At 43.5% G+C, this 16,458-nt stretch overlaps 2 protein-coding genes across 4 annotated transcripts in view; both read left to right on the forward strand.

Annotated features, from left to right (window-relative positions):
* Window positions 1-8,806, forward strand: part of stat5a (signal transducer and activator of transcription 5a) — a 139,587-nt gene extending 130,781 nt beyond the window's left edge. The window contains exon 17 of the mRNA XM_052048884.1: window positions 8,748-8,806. Within this exon, the coding sequence (XP_051904844.1) occupies window positions 8,748-8,791 (44 nt within the window). The 3' untranslated portion in view covers window positions 8,792-8,806. The remainder of the gene's footprint in view (window positions 1-8,747) is intronic.
* rhbdf1a (rhomboid 5 homolog 1a (Drosophila)) overlaps window positions 1-16,458 on the forward strand; it is a 29,937-nt gene that overhangs the window by 2,192 nt on the left and 11,287 nt on the right. The gene's annotated exons all lie outside the window — the stretch shown is intronic.

The following is a 16,458-nucleotide window of genomic DNA, read 5'->3' on the forward strand; positions in this document are numbered from 1 at the left end:
CATCTTCCCACATTTTGTCACTTGCCCCCCAAAACATCCAACCATTAGCTGTACGCGCTGCGTCCACTAGCCTTCCTGTCCGTAGGCGAGGGAGCGGTCGCCGGTCCACATTGTTTCTCACCGCATTAGACCACGTCGGTGTGATGAAAATAAGAGCTTATAAAACGGTACCTTGGAGGGCTGTGGTGCCCCGCAGGGTTTGATGGAAACGTGGGTCTGCAGAGCACATTAGAAACTGATTTTGTTTGAGCGTGTCCACCTCGAGGCATCGTGATAAGCGGACTAATGGTTTCAAGATGACGACTTGTGGGACCAGTCTCGCTTTGGCGCTCTGGGTTATGGTACGACGCAGACGTCATTTTTGCAAATAGGATTCCAGGAAGAAGCTCGTGAAAGTTGTGCTCCAAAGCGGTTGTGTGATTGCCCATTCTGGATCGGAACCCTTACAGGAGTGCTACATATGTATCTAAAAATAAATGAAAACACCCCCTCTCCCCAAGACAAAAATTTGGGGGATTTTATTCAGCCATAAATGTGTTGCTCAAACTATGTAGAGGTGCCACTTAATGTCGTCATAGTAGCCCCTCATACAGCCGCCGCAGTGAATATTAAGTGTCACAAAGACACGGTCAGAAGCCACTGAGAGCAGTTTGGAAGTGGTAATTGTGCAGATCCAATCATTGTAATTTTGAAGTTGTTACTTCAATATGAAATTATTCCATAGTATACATGAATGGGCATATAAATCAATGAGCTTTGATATTGGCCATATATGATAAACCTGATTTTGGAGTTGCTATTTGAATCGCAAGACTATTCCATTGATGATAAATGATCAAATTCAAAGTTGTTGGCTCGCTTGCTAAAGGAAAATGTAGTTTGCTGGGAGCAGGACGTTGGCCCCAATATATATATATATATATACTGTATATATATATATGTTTATTTTATTTTTTTTATGTGAGGAAAATGATGTGAGATGTCTATAAAAGTAAATAATTACCAAGCGTAGTTCTTTTCATATTTGTGATGTCATCATTCCTGTGTGTGTGGACAGGTCAGACGTGTTAACCAACTTGTTTTGCCGCCTACTTTTACAATTCCCACGTCTCAGTACAGACACTCAGAACATTTGCTTTTACGCTGGCTCGATAGTAAGCGAGCTTATCATCTGCTTGCACTCTGAATGGGTTTGCACTGCATGTCCAAGTGCCCAATTCCGATACAAAGCCTATTTGTGATTTATTTTTGACAGTTTTTTATTATTATTATTATTATTATTTTTTGCCTAGTCTATTTTCTGTGCAATTGTCAAACGATACCGGATATGACTGTCTCGTTGCTGATGGCAGATATGAAACAACCTGCATGTAAATAACAGCATTAGTGTCAACAACAGGAAGTAAACAGTTTATATATATATATATATAATTGCGCGTCGTCCCGCACGCGGTCTGTCCTTCCGTCTGTCCCTTTTCAAAACGTACCTACTTCACCGCGCCGCTGCGCGCGGCCGCTGCGCGCCGCCACTGCGCGCCGCCACTGCGCGCCGCCACTGCGCCGCTCAGCCAGTGGCTCACTACGATCGCGCGGGCATCTTAGCGAAAAAATGTTGTCTACCCACAAGCATTGCAATGAAATTGTTAGTTATTTAGTAGAGCTAAACATCTCTTTATTTTCGCGATAAGCAATGAAGATGAACAAAAAGTTGAAGCAAGCAACAACACTTTTGTGGGCCGAAGGCCCACCTTACCAGCCTTCCGCAGGAACTAGCTGATGAGCCGCCCGGAGGGCGGCGAACCAGCTAGTATATATATATAGTGTAAATATAAAAAATTATAAAGCATTTCGTTGCCCCAGACCCACTCTTCTTGCATTGATTTAAATGAGGGGAACCGCCACATTTCTTCTCTGGCACTTATTTTGATGACATAATGGGTGACAAACATGTTTACAGCATATGTAATTGTCAAAGCTTTCTCTGGAGTTAAGATTGACAGTGGGTGTTTTTGAATGTCTTTCTTTGATTTGTGAAGTGTTTGGATGGGAGTGTTTACGTCAGCATTTCCAAACCTTGGTTGAGCCAAGGCACATATTTTACACGAAACGAAAACGTCCCTAAAAATTATCATAATATAACATATCGTGAGAATTCCACTGTCAATTGCTATTCCCAGCTGGAGTTTAAAACAAAAAAAAACTTTTTAAAAAACTTTTTTTTAAAAACTTTTTAAAAAAAGTTTTAAAGACACCTTGTTTATTGAAACAAGACTGAAAAGTCAGCGAGCTTAATGCTAACACATGATCGAGAAACTAGCATCGATGTTATCGTAGCTATAATTGGAGCTCCTGAATGACCAGAATGTCAATAGGCGTTGAAGCATGAAATTACGCAAATCTGTGAATTTTTTATATTCAATTGAATTGTGTAGAGTGCTTGTTTATTTTTTATTTTATTTTTTTCTCCTTTAAGCTAACATTTCTGTTGGTGTTTTGTGGGGCTGGAACAGTTGAATGGAATTTCCATTCATTTCAGCGGGGAGAAAATTATTTGAGATGAGATTGATTTAATTCGGATTGAATTTCCATCCACGTTTGGAAGAGGACTGATTGCGATCCGATGTGTTTTTCTCCTCCTGCTGCCATGATGCATGTCTCGATTGTGCCGTTTGAATGCAAAAAAAAAAAAAAAATCGGGGCGCTTGACCCACGCCATCCCAATGCATCCTCTGACAAAGTTAGGAAGAAATAATAAGTAGAACAATGGCGTGCGACTAGTTCCTGTGTGCTCCTCAAAAAGGAATGTAAACAGATGCTTTTGCCTTGTCCTCACCACTTTTAATTACACAGGAAGTCTTTTCCTTTCTTTTTGAAGCCAGCGCACATTAGCATTCTACGGCTGCCGCTCTCTCTTCCTGGAAATACGCTTGGCTCGGCGCTATTGTCCCTCCCGTGGTTTGTGTGACTCACAGGCGACGGCCATGACGGTTGATGTGATGTAATGCAGTATAGCGTGGCTATTTTCAGGTCGACCACCTTCTTGGGTCTAACCTGCAGGCAGTTTACTCTGGACCTTTTGGATGCCAATGTAGTCATGCACACTTATTTTTCTTGATGTATATTCACTTTAAAACAGTTCCTCAATGTTTTAAAGCATACTTTTTCTTGTCTTGCTGAAATTTTAGTCTCGCGTACGTGACAGACTGCAGACCCCGCCCCTTATACTCCTGGGTCAATTGCGAGTACGGATTTTATTTCCATGACGACCGAGGGTTGAGGTCGGGGATAGAACAGGCAGCAAGCATATCCTACTTATGGAATCAGAGCCACAATGAACAAAAAAAACAAATAATAATTTTGGTTGTTAAATTTCGCTTTTGACGGGTGGGCGGACTTTCTCGAAACCCAAGAATTTGTATAAAAGACATTAAAAAGTCAATTTTCCAGAATATAACCCCTTTAAGTCAACAGACGGCGTTTGCGGGGAGGAAGACATGTCATTAGGGTTTCTGGCTGCCGGGTGTTTTGGGTCCCGGCGCACTGTCATGGTGTCTGGAGCCATTTAACCTTGGGGCAGAGCTCAGTTTCGAGCCTGTGGGAACACTTTGTATATTTTCCTAGAAGCGGCGGCGGCGATGACGATGACTACTTGAACTTTAACTTCCCGAGTGGCACTCTTTCAGGGCGTGTCGGCTGGAGATGAACCAATAAATGTCTTACCTGACACCTTGGGCCAGAAATATCCATGTCGGCCATGTAGCGAGCGCACATGCCATACGTGGGTGAAATCCCTTTGGCGCGGGCTCGCGTTACGAGGTTCACACAAGCCTCCGTTACACCGGTGTAACTCGAGAGTGAACTTGGAAACAAATCGCTGTGGTAAAGATGCTTCACTATCACTTCTCAGGAAAGTGATGCAGAAGGAGACGGCGAACTGTAATAGTGTTGTGCTGAATAAATACTAGGACTGATATAAGAATCGGTATCAGCATTAAAAAAAAAGTCCATATTCGGCAGAATTCGATTTCCGATTATTAACTCATTCAGTACCAGCCAATTCTGGACCAAGTCTGAAAAGACGTTTAAAAACGTCTTTGGGAGTGAATGAGTTAAAGGCAGAACATTTGACTGTTCTACAAGACTCTGTGCTTTAGTATTTGTTTGGTTATAATATTTAGCAAAAAGGTACACTTTTTTTTGGGGGGGGGGGTTAACTGTCATTATCTTTGTTGAATGTTGTAAAATGTTAATGTGAATTAAAAAAATATTCGGGGTGGGCCAAGTTGTAGAGGCTCCGCAAGAACCAGCACTGTCCCGGAATGAAAACAATTCTTAATAAAATGTATAATTATATACGTGGATGAAATAGTGATTGATAAAGGAACCTCTTGTTTTTCATCACATTTTATTTCTGAAATTCGTACTGGTGTCCCGGTCGGGCCAGCATCAGTAAACTTAGGGTGGCCCGACACAGTCCAGTGGTGACCCTGGGCCATTGGGCCACAGTTAATGTCTCACCCTGCAATTGGCAAAATAAATAAATAAAATTCGATTCGGTTAAATGAGGGCTTACTCACCACCTGATACTCAATCCCTAACGGTATCAGATATGGCTCATAGTAGGAAGTCAAGACATAAATACCGGATCAGAATTGTGCTTTGATTGCTACAATGTGAACTTAAGGTAAAGCGGAGCCCAGGCATTGCGTGTCAACCCGTCTAGTTCGACTCTTAACGTCGCGTCTCCTCCGTTAATGGCGTCCATATGTGTTGTGTGAAAGGCGGCGCAGCACGCCGGAGTTATATGCGGACAGCTTCAGCGGCCCCACCAGCATCGCATACCATGCACCACACTCACTCCAAGGGCCTTCCCAGAAACCAGGGTGTGTTTTGGCCTCTCGCCCCTCCGTCTTAAAACACAAGAGCGAGCCACAAGTCTGGAATATTGTGCTTTTGATTTGATTTCTTTTTTTCTTTTTTTTTTGTGTCGCTGTCAGTTGGTCTGTTGGCATGTGATGAATGTTTGTCAGTTAAGACGCGGCGAGGTGGCTTCCAGCCAGACGCTGCCGGCGGATTATAACAAGCACCTGAGCCCGGAATCCAACTTTCCCCTTTTCCCTCCTCTTCTATGCCAGTTTTTTTTTCAGTTCTCCTTTTTCGCGCGCTGACAGACCGGGTGGAAAATGATGTCAAGCCTCTTTATTTATTTATTTATTTTTTGACGGTGCCCTCTTCAGTCACAAAGGCGTCACTCTGAATATGCAGCGCTCATAAACAAAAGTTGTAGTTTCCCTCCCATTTGGGGAGGGCAGGAACGTCTTTTTGTTTGCTTCTTTCCTCCCGTCCATGCTGACATCATCTTTCCTAACTGCTCGCCGTATGACAATAACTGCTCGGCTGCCCACTGACTGGCTCTTTGAGCGGCCCTTGTCCTCCTCGTATTTTGCAGTGTGACGGTCCCAGAAGACTAGCTCGGCCTTCCTGTGCTGTCCTCTTGGACTTTTCCAGGGTCTATCTCTCAGTCCAGCTGTCACTCCACCCCCTCCTCCCCCTCCATCCTTCCTTTGTGCTCCAACTCATTGGACTTCATCTTGGTGGCACCACCAAGTCTGAATGTCAGGGACTAAAGTCAAAGTGTGTTTTATTAGATTTTTTTGTTTTTTTTTGTTTTTGTTACGTCATTCACAGAACTTGCCTCGGCCACTTGATTGATTGATTCATTCATTCATTCATCTTCCTAACCGCTTGATCCTCACTAGGGTCGCGGGGGGTGCTGGAGCCTATCCCAGCTGTCTCCGGGCAGTAGGCGGGGGACACCCTGAATCAGTTGCCAGCCAATCGCAGGGCACACAGAGACGAACAACCATCCACGCTCACACTCACACCTAGGGACAATTTAGAGTGTTCAAATTCTCTTTCCTGAAATGTTACATCACAAATATTTCCACGATTTCACAATATGATTACATTTGTGATGACAAACTGCATCAGCGTGGAAGCACGTTCCCCTGAATGAATCTCATGACCCAGTTCAAATCGCATGACCTTGTTGTTACGAAGCGGGAAGGGAAACCTCAAGATGAGACCGTGCAGCTGCGGCTTTTGAGATAAGACGAAAACAAAACCAAAAAAAAAGAAGTCATCTCGATCAAGTTTGTTTCCAGCACCTAATCGGACTCATATGTGACTGTGGATGTGTGTTTTCTTTCCACTTAATGAATAAGGTCTGTGCACACCAACGTGTGTGTTTGCAAATGATGAGGTGTGTGAATGTTGTGTGTACGGGGTCTTGTATTGAGCAGCAGTGGGAACGATCAATGTGTTGCCTCGGCTACAAATCTTTCAAGAAAGTGATTTTTAGTGTTCATGTATTTTCAGCTACCGTGACTAGAATATGGTTGCATGTAATCTATATTCATAAACATACGATTCATCAAATTTTTCTCGAATTTGTCTTCATACAGTTCGCAGGTGAGCTGAACCCTCTCAAAGCTAACTGTTAGGTGACAGAAGGCACATAGAGACAAACTATTGACAAACGAAACTTTCCTTCAGTGGACAATTGACTTTAATGAACCTAACATGCATTGAACTTTAAAGTAAGTTACTTTCAAATAAAAAGGAATACATTTAAAAGGGTGACGCGGCTGAGTCAGCGCCTGGTTTACCATTGTCATCAAATTGGATTTTTCCATATTTTTGGACCATGACGTGTTTTTCAGCAAAAATACAATTGGTAATCCATTCGAGTACTCGCCGGTTAAACTGTAAGCAAATAGCAAACTTGGATTTTGGGTGTAAGTCTGAGTTCGCCTTCCAAGATTGGTGCCTGCGTTGTCCCTTGAACAATTAGGGAGCTCAATATGTGTGATGTCGGAATGTGGTAAGTGCGCATGCATCATGTGGAGGGCAGGCGGGATTCGTATGGGAATAGTTAGCCGGCTAATGAGCATGAAATAAACTAGCCTTAAATAAATGACCATGACAGTCATGAGGTCCATCTCGGCAGTATGTTCTTAATTTGCTGATGGGCTCTCCCACACTTTGTCACGCAGCGCAACAAACGAAGCTCAGAAGAGACCGCCTGCCCAGCTAGCTTACTAGCCTAGCCTAGCCATTCTACTTCTGGCCACAATTTGTCGTGATATCCTTGTGCCAAGACGAACTCTTTCAATTTGATTGAACGCACATTTCTGGCGCTAAAAATGCAATTCTGAGAAACAAGAAAGCCGCCCCAACACCACCACTAATCAGTTCCCACAAATATCGCGAGCATACACCTGTTCCAAACCTGATGAGACCAATCCCGAATTGATGACTACATCAAGCTTTGCAACTTTTCTCCAACAACCCCGGGCGAGTTTCTCTTTACGAACGGTTGCGCGACGGGACGGGATGTGTACACGTCGTTTCCGCCGTCGTGTGGACCGGACGCACAGAACGCATCCCGTTGTACGTGTGCGTTTCCTGCCACCCCCACCCCACCATTGCTTCCTTCCCCGGAGTACTCCAAGTAATCCGAGCTCTATGTGCCGGTGGTCTCCTTGGGAGAAAGCGGGATGACATCGCCGATCACTTCTTTTGTGGAGGATTTTAAATCCCGCCGAATTATTTCAACACAAAGATTAGCCGTTGTGACGCGCGGCGCTGCTGTGAATGTCATCATTTTGTCGTACGCGAACAAATAAAACAATTAGCCCCAGTGGGAATTTGCTTGCTGCACCATTTCCAATAATTGCGAGAATGATTCCCCCCCCCAACCCCGCCAACTTCCAATCGCAACCCAGCACAATGAGCGTTATTGAACATCAGGCGGAACAATGCCGGCTTTTGTGGCCTTGATTCAGGCTGATATCATGCTGGAAACTATTTGGACATCACATGCCGTTTCTCCTCTTACTCACTTTAACGAGAGAATGTCAAACCTCCTCCAGACAATCGAGAACTTGTTTTTGGGGGGGCGATTTAAGGTGCGTGTGGGAGTTGCAGAAAGTGCTCATTTTGTTCGAGTTATGTCTTTTAGAGCAGGGCGCGCGACATTGTATCCGGAGACATTCAGGATAGGTCAGTGCTGTACTTCATTGCCAGGATTCTTTAAAAAAAAATTTGCTGCTTACAACAGTCATAGGGGACAAATTCACTCGGCAAACTTTGTCCCAATGTCTTGCGTGATCTGTTTCATGCAAGTCTGGCAAGTCGTTCTATTCCCAATTGGACAATGAATAGAGGACTCAAAGTTTGCTTGCTCGCGGAACAGCAGCAGTACAGTGTAGCCGGCGTGTTAATAAATGATACGTACTGTATGTCCGAGCAATAGATGAGTGCCTCTGCCTGCAGATTTGGGGGAATTAATTTTTGAAATTATCGCAATGAGCAGCATGCCATATTTTATGGTGCCTTTTATGGTGTGTTCTTCCACTTGAACCTTTTGTGGAGCTTGTGTAGCGCCTCCACTTGTCCTCTGATTTAGGCACATTCTGAGGTAAAATGAATGACAGAAAATCCAGATTTATTTATTTTTTGGTTAAGTCTCGGAGCAAGCGGCATCCTGTGACTGTTTCAGTTGACCTTCAGTTTATTAATTTAATCAAGCATATTTCACACGAGGCAATTTACTCAAAAAGCGTCCATGTTGTGTGAAAGGTCACTCCTGTTGTCTGAAGTCACTGTCATGACACTCGCAGCCTCATACCCTAAACTTCCTTTTTGTTTACTTTTACTTTTGTTGTCCTCCTTCCTCACTGGAGCAAAAGCGGTCACCTTTCATATGCAGATTTCGTCTCTGAATTAAAGCGTGGTTCCTCTGCTGGTCTTAAATCTCCTCCATGGTTGTCTGTTCACTTTTGGCCTGAGATCAGTTCTTGGGGAGTGTCACAGTCCTGTTGAATTTCATGAATCGCCCTGAACAGCCCGCCTCAGGCGGGCTTCAGTCTTTTCTCCACAGTGTGCTTGCCGTGCATAAACTCTCTTTGACCCGGTGAATGCATGGTGCCACAAGCCACACACACACACACACACATTTATATATATGAAAATAATAAGTTGTGAGTGCAGGTGGAGATCCAGCCACTGCAAGATAAGCCTTCCCTGCAAACAAAGCGCTTTCAGGTGCCTCCGTTGCAGTCGCCGGATAAAATTAGCCGCTTATCAGCGGCTCGACTTCACAAAGCAGCCGTTTTGAGGGGGCTGGGTTGATTTAAAAGGGTGTTCCCTTGGCTAAAATGTCTTACTCGCAAATTTCAAACCTGTGGTCATCTGCTTCCTCGAGATTGCAGAAACAAACAAGGGCTCTCCACCACTTGAGACACGACACAGATTTACTTAGCAAATCTTGTTTTTGTTTTTTTTCCCCCCGCTGATATGGCCATAAACGGTGCTTTCCAAGAGTATTATCAGTAGAATTTTTTTCCAAATGCAAAAACGGTAGGACATTAATACTGTATGTCGAGGGGGAAACATGTATGTCGCACAAAACATTGTCCCCCCCCCTCTCCATCCATCCATGTCCTACTATCTACCCGGTGTTGTTCACTACGTCAAATTGACGACTGCGTGGAAAAGGTCATTAAAACAACAAAGCTTAACGCACACGACTGTATCCGCTTATCGTTACTCGAAACAAAAGTGAGATTATAAAACTGTCTGCCAGCCGCACTGGGTAAATAATTAACCTGTGAGGTTTGAATATTTCAAAGCATCGAGTCAGCTTTGCGTCTAATAATGTGTCAGCAAAGCTCACGTTCATGTTTGATTTCCTGTGCTGGATATTAACATTGTAATAGAAAATTTCCTGTCTTTTCTCAGCTGCTCTATTGATATTGGGAGTGGGTTGGGAGCCAAAATGTCACACACAATCGACTTTTAGAGTGAAATAAAGCGGCACAATGGGCCTGTTGCTTATTTTCCTGTGAGCGTTTTTTTTTTAACGTCCCACCAAGCAGCACATTTGAAATTCACATCTATAAATACACCGCATGTCTAAGGCCTGCTTTGAGGATGCCATTTATATTTTCAGGAGCTATTCATATCTCTGGCACACCACGCTGTCATTTGGTAAACACTGTGATGAGCGTGTCTGGGAAGAGTAAGTACTCTATCCTTAGTCGGGAGGGTTAAAGGGCATTCTGTCTAAACAAGCGCTAATCTGAAGAGAAACAGTTAAAACAAAGTGCGTCGTATACGGCAGACGTCTTGGCTATGGCCGTGTCTGGCATCTAGCCCCTATACTCTCCGTGACACTTGATCTCGGGGTCAGCTGCGTAGGATATTTCTGCTGCGTATGTGTTTTAATGTCATAAAAGGCTGGACGGTTATGACAGCCCGTCACGTATCGCCACAGCCCCTCCCTATGACAGCACTTCCACTGGAACTCGCGACTCATCTTGGTCTATGGGTGCGGGAAGAAAAATCACGATCCAGCATATTTTTTTTCATGAAATCATACGTTTGTTATATTAAAATACAAGTTAGGAACAAAACAGACCCATTCACCATTTGATTTATTTAGCTGTCAAGCTATGATCGAGCTATTGAGCTAGCTGTCTGAAGGCTGCATAACGATCTGATATCTTGCTATTTTGTAGCTAGCTAGCTAGCTAGATCACGTTCTGTTAGCTAGATAGCTATCTGAAAGTTGTCTGATCACTAGATTGGTATTAGACAGCTAACTACTGATAATTAGCGAGACACACAGCTAGCTATCTGATAGCTAACCAGCCAGGTTTTAAAAAAATATATTTTAATCATCGTCATGAAATTATTTGGGGGAAAAGTGGCTTGTCCTTAAGATGTTTGCCAATTGTCCACATCGTGAGTGAAGCATGTTTAAAAAAAGTCCTCGTAAATAAAAAGGTCCTTTATGTAGGATCTTTTCAGTTCTTAAGTGGGTGAGGGGGGAAACCAATTTTGAATTGTGTCATTTCCTTGTATTGTTCCCAGTATCCGACTCCAACGTGAAGAAAGACGAAACAATAGCTGCATTTGTAGTAACTAACGACCCCCAATGCAGTGGCCGTTCTATTCCTGTTCAAGGTCAGACATCTTATTATTTCCAAATTGTCGTAAGATGTTGAGCTACAGAAGAATGGCAAGTGTACTGTATGACGGCACAAGCAGAGACACAGGCCCGAGGTCAGGCAGCGCTGCAGCTCTCGCCAGTGAGCGATCCGGACTTCTCACTCTTCACATTAATGAGGTCGTACAACAGAGGAACCACTTCCTGTTTCCGACTGTCCACAGACGCCGCCTTTACAAAATCTGCCCTATAGCTCCGTTCCGTCAATTTCACCCCCCACTAGGGCGACCACAGCTGGAAAACACACAGTGCCCGGAAACCAGACAGCTACTGTCCGTAAATCTTATACTTCATGTGGTTTCGGGTTACGGATTTTTCCTTTTTTTTTTTTTAAGCCACTTGCTAAACTTGAGAACTTGTGGAATGTGGGTATAGCATGCACCATGACCATGGGCATTGGGAAAAGGATTTTCAACGGACCTTCACGAATATTCATGTTACCTCACTGAATTTTACACAAGATAGTACAGTATTGTATGGTGTAATCCACTCCCACAATATACATCATTATTTTTTTCGGGCTACAATACATCTAATATCCTCCACACATACTGTACATGTTACATTTTTAGCCCTGGAATTGTGACATACACTTGATGATGCAATCTGGACCATTGTCGTCCACGAAGATGAAATTAGGCCCGTGTTGGCCGATGCAGAGTGCTCTCCATGACGACTCCAATGTCATTGGCAGCCATAATTCCTGACACTCAGTGGCCACCTGGGTCTGAGAACATCCTGTTTGAAACATCACAGAGACAAGGCCCTTGTTGATCCATTCTTAGGTGTCGTCTTGGTCTCATGATGGTCTCAAAATGTGAACAGCATGATGAGGACGACTGTTTAAACACCAGCTCGAAGTGAACCATTACAGTTATTGGTCGAAGCAAGGATGAAACACATGTAAATGTTGCCGTTAAACTCCTCTTTAGGGAACAGCAACTTGTGCAAAAAGTACTGAAATAGTTAATAGTTGGACATATGCATTCAAAACTTAGAGGTCACATTAAGTTCACTTCTAGAGGTTTGAATGCATTTTAAGCTCAATCTGGCTTGACTTAACTGTCAGATGTCTATGTAAAATTTTTCTACATCTCACACTGTGCCTCTTTTTACTTAATGAGGTACACACAAGCGCTGATACAGTACTGGTTTTAGATTATTTTTAAACAGTTCCCACCTGAGAAAATGTCCAACTGTGTGTTTAAAGTCAAAAAATATTTAAACCACTATTTGTCCAATATCCATCCATTCATTTTCTGCGGCGCTTGTCCTTAGGGTTTTGCATAAGTGGAATTTATGTCTCAAACTTTCCTTGTTTATTGAATGCAGCAAATGTCCTCGCTCATTTCTTTTCCTTGAGCGCTGACTTTTTTTGGAAGTGAATTAAAGCATTCGTGTTGGTTTTTGCGCTTGGCCGAGCCGAAGGTTGTTTCTGGAGCTCCACCCGGGATACACAACTGTGCTTTCATGTGCCTGACTAGAGCACAATTTCTTTTGAAACGATGCTATGGACTGTGCGAGGTCAAAAACAACAATGGCTCACGTCCAGGCAATTTGTTCCGCCTGTCAGCCTCCGTCATCGGGGCCCATAGGACATGCGAGCACCTGGCAAGATGTCAGCTGTGTGTTTTGTCTGCGTTCTCCTGCTGCCTAATGGATGCTAAGTTTTGAACAAGCCATGCAAGGCTGCCTCTTGTATCCTGATTGAGGAGGATGTGTGTGTTTTTTGTGGGCGGGGTGGGGCGCTCACAAAGATTTGAAAGCGTGTCCATGTGAAGTCAAAACAAACCCCAACTTGATGAAATCATGGCGCTGGAAAGAATGCGATGGGCAACGCAAACACGCCGCCTATCAGTTGGAAAAAAACGCACATCACCTTGAAAGTCAGATTACGATTCAAGCGGGGTAATTTGAGTGAAATCATCGGGAAAACAGCGAGGCGCCTTTTTATGAGTTTTTCTCTCGTGTGTGAATGTGGCCGTGAGCAGATAGTGCTCCCTTGCTGATGAAAGAGGCTAATCCTCCAGCTTGAGTAGGTGCCAAAGATGCCTTCATCTGTGACTCTCCTCCACCGCAAGGACATCTCTGCCGCTGGAGGGAATGGCAGCCTTGCGGCCTACTAATTTCAATTTGTGCCATAAGCAGATGAGAAACCAGGCGAGTGATTTGCAGGCTTGTGCCACTTGAGCCGACATGTTGAGGAGAACAAGAGGGAGTCGGCAAATTAGGTTGGCTCTCCGACACTTTTTCCTAGGCGCCACCTCAGATGTAGAAATGTCGATCTCCTGACTGCTTGATTCACAAATGTCTCAATATTTTTGTGCATGTGATGTATGTTTCGGTTTTAATAGTCCTGCAGATGGGGTGCATGTAAAATACCGCAAATGGCAGTTATTCCTGGCAGAGTGGAATACTGGAAGCAGGTTGAGGGGTGGGAATGGGTTAGCGGGGAAGAAGCTTAAAGCAATAGCAAAAGAGCGTCTGCGGAACGGAAAGAAAAAAGCCACCCAGTTTGCCAAGAGGAAGCATCCCTCATCGACGCGGCGAATCCTGAGCAACCAAACTTGTTTATCAGCGAGGCAAATCTTTGCGTTGTGTCTGCGCATCCTTTTTAACCTTGATCTGTTCTGTGTAATCAGCGAGCTCTGTCGTTTCCGTACACTTGCTATTTTTCACACAGGGAATAGCAACACACACAAAATAAAATGGACATTTCAAAATTTTCCCCAAATGTGACACAACAGTGAAACAAACAGTGAAAGTACTTATTTCGTAGAAAATGAGTAGCTCCTTCTCTGCTATTCGGCGCTTTATGAAGTAACTTTCGAGTGGTAACAAGCTGATGTTAGCCATGCTAGTTAGCTAGCTCAAAAGCGAGCGATATCTTGGTGTTAGCAATGAAACTCCTCTACAACAAAACCTACATGTTCGAAAATACCCCCTAGTGTGAAAAAATCATAATGCATTAACACCATTCCCACTTTCCTGCCCCCCATACAATGAAAAAAACCGTGTTGCGTGATACAAAAAATATTTTTCTCTGCTCTTGCCTCACGATGAGATTCACTACAACGAAGTCTAATCCAACAGCGACCTCTACTGCTTCGTTCGGAAGCGGCAACAGCAACCACCACACTGGTTTACACATGTGCAGTAGTCAGGGAAGTATTTGTTATTGTTCGTTTCAGACGCAGCAAGAATGTTGCATTGCTTAAATGGCTACAAAACAGACCTTTGGATGTCAAGCAGCAAGAGCTCTGACGCTGGAAGAGAGGGTAAAAGTGATCAATATGAAAGACGGAGGAAGCAAAATAAAAGACATTATCCAAGAAATTGATGTAAATGAAAGTGAATGCTGATCGTAAATTTCACAATTTCTTTCAACTTTTATTTCTTTCTACACTACTATATGAAGTGTCAAATAAGTGTATGCACTATTGGAATAAAAATAAAGAGTACACATACGTTTGTGTGTGTGTGTGTGTTTACATCTGAGATCAAATTTGCTACAGTGAAAAAACCCCTGTTGTGAAAAATGTCTTGCCGCAAACATGGTTTCGTTGTAGAGGAGTTTCACTGTAGCTTGAATTGTGATGGGTGGCGCTCTCGTGAATGTGATATTCCTCCTTCTACCAATAATACTTGCGCCAAGATGTTTATAAGATGATATATGAAGTGAATGTTCTCCACTGATAATTTGGCCATATTGGAGCATTTTCCTTCCTTTTGATCATCGGATGTCTCTGAAAGTTTGTCCTGGGTGATTTTCCTGTGATGTGGGTTAAGTGTGTATTTTTCCTTTCCCTATCTGCGTTAAAAAAAGGTTTTGGCCAACAAATGTAAATGTTAAAGCTGACTCACGACCGTGGGTGGTGATACGGTTCATGTGTTTGGTGGGCTGGATTGGTCATCATGAGTACGTTCACCTCACACTAAAAGATCAGGATGCACGCTCGTGCCGGTTTATTTATTTTTGTTCCTCTTCACGTTTTGAAGCCTTTCACATTTTCAAAGGCGGCTACAATGTTAAAAATGGTTGTGCGAGTTTTGCTTTACCCAAACTCAAGACCTTCGCTCCTAGGCCTTTGTTCATTGCTCTGGCAGTTGGCGAGCAGTTTGTAACGCCGCGTCAAGTGCAGCTGCTAATGTAATCTTAGCCGCTAACGTAGGTGGGAGGAATGTACCACTCCACCATTTTTTTGCCTTGGCTAATTTAACAAAAGATTTATGATTATAGTTTCAGTTTGAAGCGGCATACAACTGTACTGCACGCATCATATAATGGAATGTAACCACGCAAATAAAAGTACTGTTAAATGAATAACCCTCCGTCAATCAAAAACGAGGCATTATTATTTTGTATTAGATCATGTAAGTGTACCTGATAAAGTAGCCCAAAGCCATGAGAAGTATTTATTTTCTTTGCTTGTGGTTTTCACTTCTGCCACTGTCTATCCTCCACCCAATTGTCACTTGGTGGAAAGCAGAAGCTCAGAAGCTTGCGGTGAGTCGGAATGGCAGTAGAAAGGCAGATGTGGTCCACAGGAAGGACACGTACTGTCGAGCACAGCACGAGCAAGTGAGGACGTGACTTGGTCATACTGCGATGACATCATCTGGAAAAATAATTGCATCCACCCACTTTCTAAAGTGCCTGCACTGGCACCTTTTGAACTATAAGATAGCTGTGATGTTGTGAAGTGGCTCGTGCTGTAAGATGTGACCACCAGATTGTCAGGAAAAGCCAACTAGAACAGCGGAGCTTCAGTTAGGTTAATCTGAGGCACTTTCAAATCGTGGCTGGTGTGTGCTGACTCCCATTGAATGTTGAACACAGCCATAATCGCCAGTTATCAGAGGCTTTGCCCCACCGTGATAACAATAATGTTTTTCAATTCAATGTAGTTGTACATGTTATAGGGCTCCTTAATGGTTGAAAAATGGTCTCATTTTTCGCAAAAATCTGGCATCTGAACAGGCGTGTGTGTGGTCTTCTTATATACATTGTAAATTATTCGATTGAATTTTGAAGAGGTGGAAAAGTAAGTTAGCACATCTTCCCCACACTCAAGAGGTCCTGCATTTTAAATGTTGGCTCAGGCCGTTTTTGTGCAAGACTTACAGGTAATTAGTATGATGATATTTCCATCAAACCGAAATAAAACCAAGAAGCGTTTTCTCCACTCTTTGGATTGTTGAGGAGTGCTATTTTTGTTGCACAGTTAGAGGACAGGAAGTGAAACATGCAGTAAAAAAGGCCTGGCTGTGGGACGATGAGCTTTTTATTGTGCACCTCCCGTTGTCATCAGGCCTAAAGGGGAGTGAATGCGCACTCACACTTGTTACGCTCTGGACAAGGTCCAATTTTTGGTTCGCGTGGA

The sequence above is a fragment of the Hippocampus zosterae genome, chromosome 17 (genome assembly GCF_025434085.1).
Source record: "Hippocampus zosterae strain Florida chromosome 17, ASM2543408v3, whole genome shotgun sequence".
Classification (NCBI taxonomy): domain Eukaryota; kingdom Metazoa; phylum Chordata; class Actinopteri; order Syngnathiformes; family Syngnathidae; genus Hippocampus; species Hippocampus zosterae.